Source organism: Phyllobates terribilis, unplaced genomic scaffold (assembly GCF_046119375.1).
Source record: "Phyllobates terribilis strain yellow unplaced genomic scaffold, ASM4611937v1 Scaffold_13__5_contigs__length_258822181, whole genome shotgun sequence".
In the NCBI taxonomy this organism is placed as follows: Eukaryota; Metazoa; Chordata; class Amphibia; order Anura; family Dendrobatidae; genus Phyllobates; species Phyllobates terribilis.
The window spans coordinates 30731784-30748071 of record NW_027362773.1 but is presented as its reverse complement, the minus strand read 5'-3'; the positions used below and the strand labels follow the sequence as shown (position 1 = coordinate 30748071).

Sequence of the window (16288 nt, the reverse complement as noted above, 5' to 3'; positions counted from 1 at the left end):
TAGAACTCTGTGTGGCATTGACCTGGTCTCTAATCTGAGCTGCTGTTAACCTGCGATTTCTGAGGCTGGTGACTCAGATAAACTTATTCCTCAGAAGCAGAGGTGACTCTTGGTCTTCCTTTCCTGGGGCGGTCCTCATGTGAGCCAGTTTCTTTGTAGCGCTTGATGGTTTTTGCAACTGCACTTGGGGACACTTTCACAGTTTGCTCAATTTTTCGGACTAACTGACTTTCATTCCTTAAAGTAATGATGGCCACTCGTTTTTATTTACTTAGCTGCTTTTTTCTTGCCATAATACAAATTCTAACAGTCTATTCAGTAGGACTATCAGCTGTGTATCCACCAGACTTCTGCACAGTACAACTGATGGTCCCAACCCCATTTATAAGGCAAGAAATCCCACTTATTAAACCTGACAGGGCACACCTGTGAAGTGAAAACCATTTCAGGTGACTACCTCTTGAAGCTCATCAAGAGAATGCCAAGAGTGTGCAAAGCAGTCATCAAAGCAAAAGGTGGCTACTTTGAAGAACCTAGAATATAAGACATATTTTCAGTTGTTTCACACTTTTTTGTTAAGTATATCATTCCACATGTGTTAATTCATAGTTTTGATGCCTTCAGTGTGAATGTACAATTTTCATAGTCATGAAAATACAGAAAAATCTTTAAATGAGAAGGTGTGTCCAAACTTTTGGTCTGTACTGTACATGCCCATATAGGCGGCTTGCAAGGGTTGATTTTACTAACGATTCTCTTTAATCTGAGATTCACTATGCATTGTAAACTATGTTTAGAAGTCAATAAAATGGGTTGGGCTGACACAATAGTACAATAGGATTTATTCATTATACAACGCCTGTTGTTTCTTTAATTACTTGCATATAAATACCTTATACCCAGGGCCGGCTCCAGGTTTTTCTGGGCCCCGGGCGAAAGAGTCTCAGTGGGCCCCTTTAACACATACCATGATTCATGATGCAGAGATACGGCGGAGAAATATATATGAGTAATATCTATTGTAAATTCCACAATAGCTCAGAAACTGGTGAATCGCTCCACACAGAATACTGTCCCCCATATAACGCTCCATACAGAATACTGGCCCCCATATAACGCTCCATACAGAATACTGGCCCCCATATAAGGCCCCATACGGAATACTGGCCCCCATATAAGGCCCCATACGGAATACTGGCCCCCATATAAGGCACCATACGGAATACTGGCCCCCATATAAGGCCCCATAAGGAATACTGGCCCCCATATAAGGCCCCATACGGAATACTGGCCCCCATATAAGGCTCCATGTGGAATACTGACCCCCATATAAGGCTCCATGCGGAATACTGGCCCCCATATAAGGCTCCATGCAGAATACTGGCCCCCATATAAGGCTCCATGCGGAATACTGGCCCCCATATAAGGCTCCATACGGAATACTGGCCCCCATATAATGCTCCATACGGAATACTGGCCCCCATATAAGGCTCCATACGGAATACTGGCCCCCATATAAGGCTCCGTACAGAATACTGGCCCCCATATAACGCTCCATACAGGATACTGGTCCCCTTATAAAGCTCCATACAGGATACTGGCCCCCATATAACGCTCCATACAGGATACTGGTCCCCTTATAAAACTCCATACAGGATACTGGCCCCCATATAACGCTCCATACAGGATACCGGTCCCCTTATAACGCTCCATACAGGATACCGGTCCCCTTTTAACGCTCCATACAGGATACTGGCCCCCATATAATGCTGCATGCAGGCTGTTACCCCCCACATAATGCCCCATACAGGCTGTCCCCCCCTTATAATGCTCCATGCAGGCTGTTACCCCCCACATAGTGCCCCATACAGGCTGCCTCCCCCCCTTATAATGCACTATGCAGGCTGTTCCCCACCTTATAATGCCCCATACAGGCTGCCCCCCCCTCTTTATAATGCCCCATGCAGGATGTCACCCCCCCCCCTCTTTATAATGCCCCATGCAGGCTGTTCCCCACCTTATAATGCCCCATGCAGGATGTCCCCCCCTCTCTTTATAATGCCCCATGCAGGATGCCCCCCCACTCTTTATAATGCCCCATGCAAGATGTCACCCCCCCTCTTTATAATGCCCCATGCCTCCATACATTAAAAAAAAAAAGAATCAAATACTCACCTCCCTTCTCCTCACCTGCTACCTGCTGCCCGCTGCCCGCTGCTCGGGTCCGAACTCCAGCGTTGTCAGCGTCTTTCAGCTCAGCGCTCCCTGTGACGGCTCAGGGGAGGGCGCGGTGTAAAGACGTCACCGCGCCCTCTGACCTGAGACGTCACAGGGAGCGCAGAGCAGGAAGACAGCTGATCTGCGGAGGCACGGGGAGAGGTAAGTATCCAGCTGCCGGGGCCCTGAGCAAGCGGCGGAGAAGGGCGGGCGCTGACACCGCTCTCCTCCGCCCATAGCCCAGCGGGGTGCGCGACCGCCAGTGGGCCCCTCTGCCTGCTCAGGGCCCCGGCATTTGCCCGGGTGCGCCGGGTGCTGACGCCGGCCCTGCTTATACCCTTTACCACCCTCCTGAAGACATGGACTTGGGAGGTATGGTTAGTTTGCTGCCAAAGCTACTGATCTCAAAAGACAGAGTTGTACTTTTAGCAGTTTTAGAGATTTCTTTCTAATGAGCCACATCTCAGATTTACTTGTCAGGGCTTATTCTTCCAGCTTTTGATCAGATTTAGGTAACTGAAATTAGAAATATCAGCTTAGAAATGCATTGACCTATTTTGACTATATTCACATTTTCTTTGCCTTGCTCATTCTTACACTGCATCATTCTCTGATCTTCAGCACTTGGTTTCAGAAACGTGACCCATGACCGGGAGCTGCCATGTGCATTTAATCATATTGAGCCATAGTGAGGGCACACCTGGCGAACAGCACAAACCCTCTGGGGTTAGACGTGGCATAATGCAGTCGGCATAATAAAGAGGTTGGATCAGCGACTCCACTTTCCAGTCTTGTTTCTTTATGCTTTTGTAAGAAGTTCTCTTCACAGTGAAGACCACACTGACAAATGACAAATAGCGGACCATATCTCGTCTCGTAGACAGCCCAGGACCCACCACATTGTTTCAGGGGGCTTCTGTTTGAGAATGAGGTATGAAATGCGAGTCTTAGCAGATTCTTCCAAAGGCTCATGTGTGTTGTTTCCATATTTATGGATGGCTCTAATATGTCTGCTGCCGGTATAAATTAAAGAGCATATGTCAGAGGGGTGGTCGGGTTCCAGCGAGCAGCTTTCATATCGCAGTTCCCTGTGACAGTCACAAATGTCTGCTGCCATTACTGGGGGAGGAGGTATATGCTGATTTCCCAGCAGTAATCACAGATTGTAGCACTAATGAAAGTATGATGTGTATTATGTGTGGAGCTGATATTGGCAATCATTGATTTCACTAATGCACCTTTTATAATCAGACTTTTTTTTTTCTTATCAGCACTTACTGTCAGATTCATCACTAAACGATTTATTGGAGATTACGATCCAACCCTTGGTAAGTCTCTAATCTATCTATCTATCTATCTATCTATCTATCTATCTATCTATCTATCTATCTATCTATCTATCTATCTATCTTCTCCCTCTTTATTCACCCAGTATTAGTAAAATACAGTATACAATATTGAATATATTGGGCACATGCAAAAGATTATCAGTCGGTTATAAATGACCTATTGTTTAAATAATTTTTTTGTGTTTCCTTTTATGTATTTTTTATTTTTTTTTAAATGTGGCTTTGTTTTTCATATCATGATCTTTATTAAAAAAAATTATAATATTGCAATTTTCACATTGGCCGCTGGGGCTTTTTAAAACTCTTATGTTATGTCTTTTCAGGGAGAGGTTTCATTAAGCATCATAATATCAGAGACAGGATTGCAATGACTGATAACACAGGATCCACCAATCACAATAGGTGATGACACAACTAACCCTGCTTCTCCTCCCTTCATAATGACTTTTGCACATGCTTATTAGATGCTTCAGTATAATAGATAAGGTCAAAGTCTATTCATTGTACCTAATGTACATGTGTTGTTTCCTGAAATAACAGGAAGTTAGATTCTAAAAATGCCCCTGTGGCCGGTGTGTGAACTGCAATATTTCTATTTTTGATTTGTAATACAGATTGTATTACGCAAAAATAAAAAAAGGAGAAGAAATACTTTTAAAAAGGTATTCTCAAATTGTCTCTTGAGCAGCTCAGAGCAATGCAATCTCCTTAAAGTTTCAATACTTCCTTGTTTCTAGCAGGGCAGGCTCTCCTACTCCTTGAGTGACAATTCTGGTGAATAAAACTGTAGGGTGTGATGCTAGTCACTACTCATGGACAGAACGTGAGGCAGAAAAGTCAGTCGTTCCTGGGTCGGATACCAAGAGAGCAGCTAGAAAACCAAGGTGAAAGACAAAGGTGTAAGTCAGGTCACAGTCCGGGGTCAAAATACCTGGAGATAGCGGATCAAAGCAAAAGGACAAAACGAAGGGATAGTCGCAACACAGCCCAAAGGGTAAGGCAGGAAGATCAGAACTCAGCACAACAGAATAAGGCAAACACTAACCAGGAAGCAAAAACTACATCTGCCAGGGATCAGAGACAGACAGCTCAGTTACGTAGCTGGGCAATCCCCAGAACCCTGAACATATGGAGAAAGCGCAGCACGTCCCAACCACAGATTGAATGGCCGAGCTGACAATCAAAGTACCGACAGATCAACACGCCCATCACAAGATTGGACAGCCGAGCTGTCAATCAAAGCACCGACAACTCAGCTTGACCCAGATTCCATAGCGCTGCAAAACAGTCACTCACTGAGTGGAGGACTCATGACATAGGGTTAGTAGAACTATGAAGCCTAGCACAAGTTCTGCTGTAACACATTCAGCCATCAGTGTTTTTTTTCTGGAACGTACACAGCTCTCACTTTATTTACATATAGAGATAACAGGACATTTGAACAAGTACACAGCTCCAGACACTGAAAATAGAGTCATGATTATGAGACCTGCTATGAAAGCTCCTGAACTGGTGATTTATAATGGCATCTCTTCAGAAGATGGGAGGAAGGGGAGGAATTGGAGCAGCTAACTGCTGTATAGAAATGCATGGACTAGAGAGAGGTGACTGGTATGTTAAAAGTTATTTCCTCTCCTGGAATGTAATTACTGTGTACTCGTAGGCTATGTTCACTCGTGGAGTTTTTGCAGTGTTTTTTTATGCAAATTTTCAGCTGCATTTTACAGTACCAGCAAAGTCTATGAGATTTCAGAAATCTCATGCACACAGCTTGTTTTATTTTTTTATTGTTTTGTCAAAGAGCTGTGTTTTTGCAAAATGCAGCATGTCACCTGTTTTTCACCCATTGAAAGCAATGGGTAGTGCAAAAACGCTGCAAAAAACACAGGTATCAGGTTTTGCTGCGTTTTGGTGCCAAAACCTGAAGAAGTTAAATCAGATTTTTTTTTTATGCACTAAACTTTATCAGCATGCACAAGAGACAAATGTACCTTGACAAAAACACAGTAAAAAACGCACCAAAAACTAAGCAAAAATGCAGCAGAAACTAAGCAAAACCTGCTTTTTGGAAGCAGCTTAAGAAAGCTGCAAACACGCCACGTATGAACATATCCTTAGCCAGGTACTAGAGGTCCAGCTCCATAGAAGATAAAATCTCTCATTACAGAAAAATGATAGCAGATAGAAAAAGCAATTCAATTATTATTATTTATTATTATAGCGTAATTTATTCCATGGCGCTTTACATGTGAAAAGGGGTATACATAGGAAACAACAAGTACAATAATTTAAACAAGAAGGAGCCTGCGACTGGTACAGGAGGAGCGAGGACCCTGCCCACGAGGACTCACAATCTACAAGGGATGGGTGAGGATACAGTACAGGTGGAGCGAGGGTTACTGCAGGTTGTAGGCTTGTCGGAAGAGGTGGGTCTTCAGGTGCCTTTTTAAGGTTTTCATGGTAGGCGCGAGCCTGATATGTTGGGGTAGAGAATTCCAGAGTAGGGGAGATGCACTGGAGAAATCTTGTATGCGATTGTGGGAGGAGGAGATAAGAGGGGATTAGAGAAGGAGATCTTGTGAGGATCGGAGGCTGCGTGCAGGTATGTACCGGGAGACTAGATCACAGATGTATGGAGGAGACAGGTTGTGGATGGCTTTGTGTGCCATGGTTAGGGTTTTGAACTGGAGTCTCTGGGCAACAGGGAGCCAGTGACGGGATTGACAGAGAGGAGAGGCCGGGGAATAGCGGGGGGACAGGGGGATTAGTCGTACAGCAGAGTTTAGGATAGATTGGAGGGGTGCGAGAGTGTTAGAGGGGGGGCAACAGAGCAGGAGTTTCAATAGTCAACTTGCTTATTTTCACGCTGTCTAATTAAAGCAATTGAAGAACCTTTAACATGATATCTCAATTTAAACAATAGGTCATTTTCTGATGATATCTTCCCTCTAAGTATTGACTATGCAGAAATATTTTTTAAGGAGTAACCAAATGGACTGCAAGGTCAAGCCTTTACATTCCACTGACCAAACATTATTACAGATCACATATTTTGTTTCTCTTTACTAGATATTAGTCACTTTTTACTTCTATTTAAGATGCTTAATTTCATAATAAATAACAATGATAATAAATCCTGTAAATCCATAAATGAATTCCTTTACCTCCCACATATGCCAGAACAGAATTAATTTCTTAGCCAGCTGCCCATGAACGCGGCTGCTGTGTGTACGGTGATTTTCCACTTGAATAATACTAGTTACTCCTTGCCAGATTCTGCTGGGCTGATTACATTATCATACAATCAGTCCTTGTCTGTAGAGCAAAGCTTCTGTGAGATACTTTATCCCATTTTACCTAAATCCTTATATCAGCTGCTTATTCCTGAGTGCACCATGGTAGAAGAAATCAGGCTTTGCTTTGGGAACAGATTCATGAAGAGAAAATCACATGTTTAACAGGAGGATTCTGATCCAGAGAATGGCAGTCTGATGATGAGCAGTTCACCTCCCCATTAAAACAGACACATCTCAGCCTTGTGATTGGTGAGGGGAACAACTGTTCCGCCATAAAGTCACCTTCTATGGCATTTATCATATCCTCCTACCAAAGTGAACACATTACATAGTAAGCAGCAGTGTCTGCTATAAGACCCATGGACTAGAGACAGCAGCGCCACCTAACCCCATCCTCGTTGCACATTACTAGTGGTGTCTACCTGTTTTCAGTGGTGTAACTAGAGTCCAATGGGCCCCAGTACAAATTTTTAACGTGGGTCCCCCACCTGGGTGTTGGTCAGATGTATGTTCTTAATCCTATAAAGACATACCATGTTCCCCCCCAATAATGTAATAGTGTTACCCATCCTGAGCGCCATCTAATAAATGTTCCCCATCCTGATGTAATGTCCTCATCCTGGCCCTTTCGGTAATATATGTCACCAATCCTTGGCCCCTTCATGGTATAATGTCCCCCATCCTGGTACAATGTCCCCATTCCCCATCCAGTAATATATGTCCCCCATCCTGGTGTAATGTCCTCATCCTGGCCCTTTCGGTAATGTATGTCACCAATCCTTGTCCCCTTCATGGTATAATGTTCCCCATCCTGGTGCAATGTCCCCATTCCCCATCCAGTATTATATGTCTTCCATCATGGGCCCATCCTGTAATAATGCTTCGCTTATCTCTAATACATTAAAAATACCCAAACATTTTTCTCACCTTCCTCCGCTCCCACGACGCACGGCATCCTCTTCTGAAGCCAGCCGCTGACTTCGGCGTACCTGCTATGGCGACCCATGATGTCACTGCTATGCGTCGCCTGTGACAGGCACGCCGATGTCAGCTGCCGGCCTCTGATTGGTGGCAGCATGTATTATAGTGTAGGGAACCGGCGGGTCTCTGAGCCGCAATACATCTCAGCCAAATGTGCATCCTCGAACAAACATCCAGCTGAAATAGGTGCCGGTGTTTGTGTGCCCCCCTCCAGCACGGGCCCGGTCGTAGTCAGACCATCTGCGTCCACGATCCTTACACCCCTGCCTGTTTTTAATGGATACTGCAAATTAGGGCTCATTCAGAAGTTTGATTTTTCCACATATGAGAAAAAATGGACCAATTATTCTGATCAGTCTTTGATCACAGTTCGATTTGAGTGTGGTTTGAGTGTCGTCCATTTTTCAAATACGTTGAGAAATAAAAAAGAAAGTTTACATTCTGACAGTCAGTGAAAATCAGACTGATTTTTCACAGACCCATTGACTTGCATTGCCGGTATTGATCCGACCCTCAAATCAAAATCGGAGATGTCTTCTCGATTTTCTGCGGACCTATTGATCTGCGAAAAATCACAGACTTGTCTGTGGTAAAAATTGGATCATGAATGAACCCTTAGGCATTCATGGGGGAATGCATTTCTTACACCCTAAGCCCTTGGCCCCACTATCAGTATTTGGTCAGTATTTTTTCTCAGGAGTGGGAGCCAAAACCAGGAGTGGGTGATAAATGCAGAATTGCTGCACTTGTTTCTATTATACATTTTCTCTGATTGTTCCACACCTGGTTTTGTCTCCCACTCCTGAGAAAAAATACTGACCGAATACTGATAGTGGAGCCGTGGTCTAAGGGCTCATTCAGACGTCCGTGCGCATTGATCCAAGCACAGACTGCTAACACACGGACTGGCAGTGGATCTCCTGACCAGACCCTGGCAGCTTCATGTTTTTCTATGAAACTATTAGGCTAGAGTTGTGAGAGCCGCAACAGGGCCGCCATCAGGGCATTACTGCCCTTACTACTGTATGGGGCCCGATGAACAGAAACAAAAAGGGGGGGCCCGGCCAACCTGGACTCGCTTGCCCCATGCCCCTGGCCAGCCCAGGCCCCTCCTCTCTTTGCCTCTACTCACTGGGCCTCAGGGATTCAGGGGCAACAGTTCAGACCGTAATGTACCCGGCGGCCAAAAATGAGCGCTATACCTTTAAACCGCCACCGGGTACATCATGGTCCTGACGCTGGCCATGTGACACGCTGCGCGTTCATTTTCATTTTGGAGCAGAGCAGCAAGTACCACATGTGCATTGGGACCCGGGACAGGCAGGCAGACTTCAGCAGCAGAAGGAGGTAGGCAGACTGTGTGTCAATGTCAATGTCAGTGTGTGTCAGTGTCTGTCTGTGTGTGTAAGTTAGGAGGCCACAGCGGCAGCAGCGGGCAGTGTACGTATGAGGACTAGGGGAGGCTGCTGGGGGGTTTCTGGCCCTGTGAGGGGGCAGTTTCTGACTGCAGAGTTGAGGGTGGAGCCTGGGCGGAGTCTCAAGGATGCCCCAAAATTTTACCAGTATGGGGCCCCTGAAATTCCTAGTGGTAGCCCTGAGTCTGTGCATTGTGGTCCGAGATCAGAGCGATTTGCACGGATGCCTACATGAGCCCTAAGTCAGTGGCGTTCCGCCAATGGCGGCAGACCACGCGACTGCTATGGGGCCCGTGAGCCGGGGGGGCCCATAGCAGTCCAGGGGTGGACATACCGCCGCCAGTGCAGCTGCGCCGGGTCCCCACCATGCAGCTGCACCAAGAGGCCCGCAAGGTGCAGCTGCTCCCTGCATGCGGCGGTCAGGGAGCGATCCCTGCAGCTCCGCTGCTGTCAGGAGGAGAATAGCAGCGGAGCTGGAGGGTTCGTCCTCTGCTTCCTCCCTGACCCATGCGCGTGCAGCTTGATGACGTCATCATGCAGCGCGCGCCTGGGTCAGGAAGAAAGCTGCCGGCAACCACGAGGATGCTGCTGCAGGGGAGCGAGCTGAGGTAAGTTGTTGTTTTTTTTTTGTATTTTTTTTACTGAAATGCTGGGGAGGGGAGGTGGGGGGAGAGCAATGATGGGGCTGGGAAGAGCAATGATGGGGCTGGGAAGAGCAATAATGGGGCTGATGGGACCGGGGAGAGAAATATTGGGGCTGGGGAGAGGGCTGATGGGGTTGGGGAGAGGAATAATGGGGTTGATGGGGCTGGGGAGAGGAATAATGGGGTTGATGGGGATGAGGAGAGGAATAATGGGGTTGATGGGGCTGGGGAGAGCAATAATGGGGCTGATGGGGCTTGGGATAGGAATAATGGGACTAATGGGGCTGGGAAGAGCAATAATGGGGCTGGGGAGAGGAATGATGGGGTTGATGGGGCTGGGGAGAGCAATAATGGGATGGTGGGGCTGGGGAGAGGAATGATGGGGCTGGGGAGAGGAATGATGGGGCTGGGGAGAGCAATGATGGGATGGTGGGGCTGGGGTGAGCAATAATGGGGCTGATGGGGCTGGGGAGAGGAATAATGGAGTTGATGGGGCTGGGGAGAGGAATGATGGGATGATGGGGCTGGGGAGAGCAATAATGGGGCTGATGGGGCTGGGGAGAGGAATGATGGGGCTGGGAAGAGCAATAATGGGGCTGATGGGGCTGGGAAGAGCAATAATGGGACTGGGGAGAGGAATGATGGGGCTGGGAAGAGCAATAATGGGGCTGATAGGGCTGGGGAGAGCAATGGTGGGAAGGGGAGAGCAATGACGTGTTGCTGGGAGAGAGCAATGATGGGGGTGCTAGGACAAAGCAATGGTGAGGGGCTGGGAGAGAGCAATTATGTGGGGCTGGGAGAGAGCAATGATGGAGGTGCTGGGACAGAGTAATGATGGGGGTGCTGAGAGGAAATGATGGGGGTGCTGAGAGAGAGCAATGATGGGGGTGCTGGGAGAGAGCAACAATGAGGGTGCTGGGACAGAGCAATGACGGGGGTGCTGGGACAGAGTAATGATGGGGGTGCTGAGAGGAAAAGATGGGGGTCCTGGGAGAGTGCAATGATGGGGGTACTGGGAGAGAGCATTGATGGGAGGGCTGGGAGAGAGCATTGATGGAGGTGCTGGGACAGAGCAATGATGGGGGTGCTGGGACAGAGCAATGATGGGGGCTGGGAGAGAGCAATGATGGGGGTGGTGGGACAGAGCAATGATGCGAGTGCTGAGAGAGAGCAATGATGGGGGTGCTGGGAGAGAGCAACAATGAGGGTGCTGGGACAGAGCAATGACGGGGGTGCTGGGACAGAGTAATGATGGGGGTGCTGAGAGGAAAAGATGGGGGTCCTGGGAGAGTGCAATGATGGGGGTGCTGGGAGAGAGCATTGATGGGAGGGCTGGGAGAGAGCATTGATGGAGGTGCTGGGACAGAGCAATGATGGGGGTGCTGGGACAGAGCAATGATGGGGGCTGGGAGAGAGCAATGATGGGGGTGGTGGGACAGAGCAATGATGCGAGTGCTGAGAGAGAGCAATGATGGGGGTGCTGGGACAGAGCAATGATGGGGGTGCTGGGACAGAGTAATGATAAGGGGTGCTGAGAGGAAATGATGGGGGTGCTGGGAGAGCGCAATGATGGGGGTGCTGTGAGAGAGCATTGATGGGAGGGCTGGGAGAGAGCATTGGTGAGAGGGCTGGGAGAGAGCATTGATGGAGGTGCTGGGACAGAGCAATGATGGGGGTGCTGGGACAGAGCAATGATGGGGGCTGGGAGAGAGCAATGATGGGGGTGGTGGGACAGAGCAATGATGCGGGTGCTGAGAGAGAGCAATGATGGGGGTGCTGGGACAGAGCAATGATGGGGTTGCAGGGACAGAGCAATGATGGGGGGCTGGGAGAGAGCAATGATGGAGGTGCTGGGACAGAGCAATGACGGGGGTGCTGGGAGAGAGTAATGATGGGGGTGCTGAGAGAGAGCAATGATGGAGGTGGTGTGAGAGAGCAATGACGGGGGTGCTGGGAGAGAGCAATGACGAGGGTGCTGGGAGAGAGCAATGATGGGGGTGCTGGGACAGAGCAATGATGGGGTTGCAGGGACAGAGCAATGATGGGGGGCTGGGAGAGAGCAATGATGGAGGTGCTGGGACAGAGCAATGACGGGGGTGCTGGGAGAGAGTAATGATGGGGGTGCTGAGAGAGAGCAATGATGGAGGTGGTGGGAGAGAGCAATGACGGGGGTGCTGGGAGAGAGCAATGACGAGGGTGCTGGGAGAGAGCAATGACGGGGGTGCTGGGACAGAGCAATGACGAGGGCGCTGGGAGAGAGCAATTATGGGGGTTTCACTTTGCTCGTACTGTGAAGCCTTGTATGTTTTCCGTGTGCACATAGCCTTACAGTTAATTGGGGAGAGTCACAGAGACTGAATAATTTATATTATTGGCCAGTGCAGATTATAATTAATGGGGGCACAGTGCTGCTTATCACTTTATATTTTGATTACTAAGTGGCTAATAGTATATTAATGGGGGGGTACATATCTGTAGTCAGGGATGCAGTGCGGGGGAGATGCATGTATGCATACAATATGTGACCTTGTTATTTTCTAGGTTGGAGATCATCGTGACAAGACGAGTCGTGGCTGGGAGATGTGGACATGAAGGTCTGACCAGATGGAGAAGAAGCAGCAGAAACAGACTCTGATCAGATGAGACGTCAGCGGTAAGTGCCTGGATGTAAATATTATTCTATATCTGCACTGTGTGACTTGAAGTGATAATGTTATCTGTAAAATCCCTTAGGCCACATTCTCACATTTGTGTGAAATATCCGTGTTCTGCCAGATCTTTTTATCAGATGGTCCACGGACTCGTACAGTTTTATAGATCCATTCACACATCCATGAAAATCACGGATCTGAGAATGAGATCTAAGAGGGTCAGAGAATGTCCTGTTCTGATCCGATTTTGAGGATTAGAATAGGACATGCTCAATGCGTCAGTAAAACAGGGCAGCACACAGACACTGCACACAGATGCAGGAATGTAGCCTTATTATATATAGCACAGACCCTTAGTATATAGTGTACTCACTTATTATGTATAGCGCCATCCTTAGTTATATAGTTTCCTCTTTTATTATGTATAGCGCCGTCTCTTATTATGTACCATCCTCTCTAGCGGCTCACAGTTGGGGGATCATACTGTGTTGGGGTCAGCATACTTTACCCTGGGAGTTGTGGTGGGGTACAGTAGGGTCATTATACTGTGCATGTGGAGGAATTCACCATGGGGGTTTCATACTGTTTTTGGGGGGCCCTTTTATTGGCATCACACTTTATGGGGCAATGAAAGAGAGATCTAGGATGTCAGCAGGAGGAAAATTACTATGTAAAGGATGGAAAGTTGTGAGATCTGATCTTTGGTGACCCCGACAATTATTTACATTTTTTTTTGGGGGGGGGGCTCAATTAGAGCTTCTGCTATGGGGCCCCATGATTCCTATGTACGCCCCTGCCCTAAGTCCTAAACGCACTCTGCAGTGCACTTTATAAATTGAGCAGCGGTCAAGCATAAGCACAAGTAATATTTCCATGGAAACGACAGACACTATACGCAGTGACTAGGCAGACTACACTGTCACTCCAATCACAATGGAAAAAACCCCACAAGTAATCGAATGTACATAATAGGTGCAGAAATGCTGCAGAAAATCTGCAACATCAAAAACTCACAAAATACTCATTGTGTGAACGTAGCCTTAAACTCAGATTTGTCAAAGAAAATCCAAGGCTGGAATTTGAAGCTGAAACTTGGATTTCTGACACTGATTCATGAGATTTGCACATTGATTATCTCCTTTGTACAGATAGTCCTTGGCTTTTCAGTGCAGAATCCGTGGCAATATTTGAAGGGAACCTGTCATGACCTGTGTATTATCTACACTGCCCCCATTGTGTTGTTAGAGATGCAATGTGCATCACTAGCAAGCTTTTTTCATGAAAATCGGGGCTAATATCATGTGTAAAAAACACTTTATATGTTTATATCATACCTGCTCGTTTAGTCATAGGGGTGTGATTCCTCGCATTTAGTCAGGGTTGGCGCTGCTCTCGGCATTTGCATTCTGTTCCTGGCTTGCGCTGATGTCACTATGCCGCGCTTGCGCAGTGTGTATATTGGCCAGCCGAGCTTGTGCAGTGTGTATATTGGCCAGCCGCGCTTGCGCAGTGTGTATATTGGCCGGCCGCGCTTGCGCAGTATGTCATGGCCAGCCGAGCTTGTGCAGTGTGTATATTGGCCAGCCGCGCTTGTGCAGTGTGTATATTGGCCAGTCGCGCTTGTGCAGTGTGTATATTGGCCAACCGCATTTGCGCAGTGTGTATATTGGCCAGCCGCACTTGCGCAGTGTGTATATTGGCCAGCTGCACTTGCGCAGTATATATATTGGACAGCCGCACTTGCACAGTGTGTATATTGGCCAGTCGCACTTGCGCAGTGTGTGTATTGGCCAGTCGCACTTGTGCAGTGTGTATATTGGCCAGCCGCGCTTGCGCAGTGTGTATATTGGCCGGCCGCGCTTGCGCAGTATGTCATGGCCAGCCGAGCTTGTGCAGTGTGTATATTGGCCAGCCGCGCTTGTGCAGTGTGTATATTGGCCAGTCGCGCTTGTGCAGTGTGTATATTGGCCAACCGCATTTGCGCAGTGTGTATATTGGCCAGCCGCACTTGCGCAGTGTGTATATTGGCCAGCTGCACTTGCGCAGTATATATATTGGCCAGCCGCACTTGCACAGTGTGTATATTGGCCAGTCGCACTTGCGCAGTGTGTGTATTGGCCAGTCGCACTTGCGCAGTGTGTATATTGGCCAGCCGAGCTTGTGCAGTGTGTATATTGGCCAGCCGCGCTTGTGCAGTGTGTATATTGGCCAGTCGCACTTGCGCAGTGTGTATATTGGCCAGCCGCGCTTGTGCAGTGTGTATATTGGCCAGTCGCACTTGCGCAGTGTGTATATTGGCCAGCCGCACTTGCGCAGTGTGTATATTGGCCAGCCGCACTTGCGCAGTGTGTATATTGGCCAGCTGCACTTGCGCAGTATATATATTGGCCAGCCGCACTTGCACAGTGTGTATATTGGCCAGTCGCACTTGCGCAGTGTGTGTATTGGCCAGTCGCACTTGCGCAGTGTGTATATTGGCCAGCCGCGCTTGTGCAGTGTGTATATTGGCCAGCCGCGCTTGTGCAGTGTGTATATTGGCCAGTCGCACTTGCGCAGTGTGTATATTGGCCAGCCGCACTTGCGCAGTGTGTATATTGGCCAGCCGCACTTGCGCAGTGTGTATATTGGCCTGCCGCACTTGCGCTGTGTGTGTATTGATACAAGTGCGGCTGGCCAATATACACACTTCACAAGTGTGTCTGGCCATGACATACTACGCAAGCGCGGCATAGTGATGTCAGCGCAAGCCGGGAGCACTGAGAATTCAAATGGCGTAGACGGCGCCAATCCTGACTAAATGCGGGGAATCACACCCCTATGACTAAATGAGCAGGTATGATATAAACATATAAAGTGGTTTTTACACATGATATTAGTGCCGATTTTAATGAAAAAAGAGTGTCAGCGTTGCACATTGCATCACTAACAACACAATGGAGGCAGTTTAAATAGTACACAGGACATGACAGGTTCCCTTTAACATGCTATGTACTGTACATTTTCATATAGTATTTGGATTGGTATATAATCTCTCATTTACATGCATTGTGGAATGTTAGCAAATTTTGTCAAGTCTTAGGGGACCCATTGCACCAGTTTTCTGGCAATAGAATGCTGTAAATTTTGAGGAACGCTGCCTTTCTGCAAAAAAAAAATTGTGACTCTTTTTTACATTTTCCATTGCTCTCTTGATTTTTCTGAAAATGGGAAGGTTTATAACAAGTGGCAGCGACAACAATGCCCCAACAGATTAATTATAATTTACACCAGAAATTGGCAATTTCATTTGCGGTCAATGTCGGGCTGGAGTGCCAAGGGCCCACAAGTAACATCAACTACAGGACCCCATTTTTAGCTTCATGCCAATATGACTTTATCCTCATTCACAAATTTCTATAGCAATAAACTGGGATGATTGTTAAATGAATTAGATGCTGCCTTTGTCTATACATAGTGATTCACCTGTATTGTGCCAAGTACTGCTCATATAAGTGGGTGGTGACCCACTCCTGCACAGGGGCCCACCAGAGGATTCTCCTGCTCTCCTGTGGGCCAGTCCGAGCCTGTTTCCGGTACACAGACAACCGAAAAAGCAGGAAACTTTCTGTTTGATACTGGCATATAGTATATCCATCTTAGGCCTCATTGAGACATCAGTATTTTTGGCAGAAGAGAAAAATGAACCGACTTTCATCAGTGATTTTCATCAGATTTTCAGCAGTGTTTTTTCACTAA

The 16288-nt window shown here is 47.5% G+C and overlaps 1 protein-coding gene across 8 annotated transcripts in view; it reads left to right on the top strand.

The window, feature by feature from the left end:
* Nucleotides 1–16288, top strand: part of LOC141173694 (ras-related and estrogen-regulated growth inhibitor-like) — a 118730-nt gene that overhangs the window by 61848 nt on the left and 40594 nt on the right. For 2 of the 8 annotated variants that reach the window (XM_073658038.1, XM_073658036.1), the window contains 2 exons: nt 3489–3545; nt 12444–12555. The exons of 1 other annotated variant lie outside the window; for it this stretch is intronic. In XM_073658038.1, coding sequence (XP_073514139.1) covers nt 12542–12555 — 14 coding nt within the window. In that variant the 5' untranslated portion in view covers nt 3489–3545; nt 12444–12541. Of the gene's footprint in view, nt 1–2839; nt 3149–3358; nt 3398–3488; nt 3546–9099; nt 9191–9713; nt 9867–12443; nt 12556–16288 lie in introns of those variants that run through there. 5 more of the 8 variants (XM_073658037.1, XM_073658039.1, XM_073658040.1 and 2 more) reach the window with 5 other exon arrangements.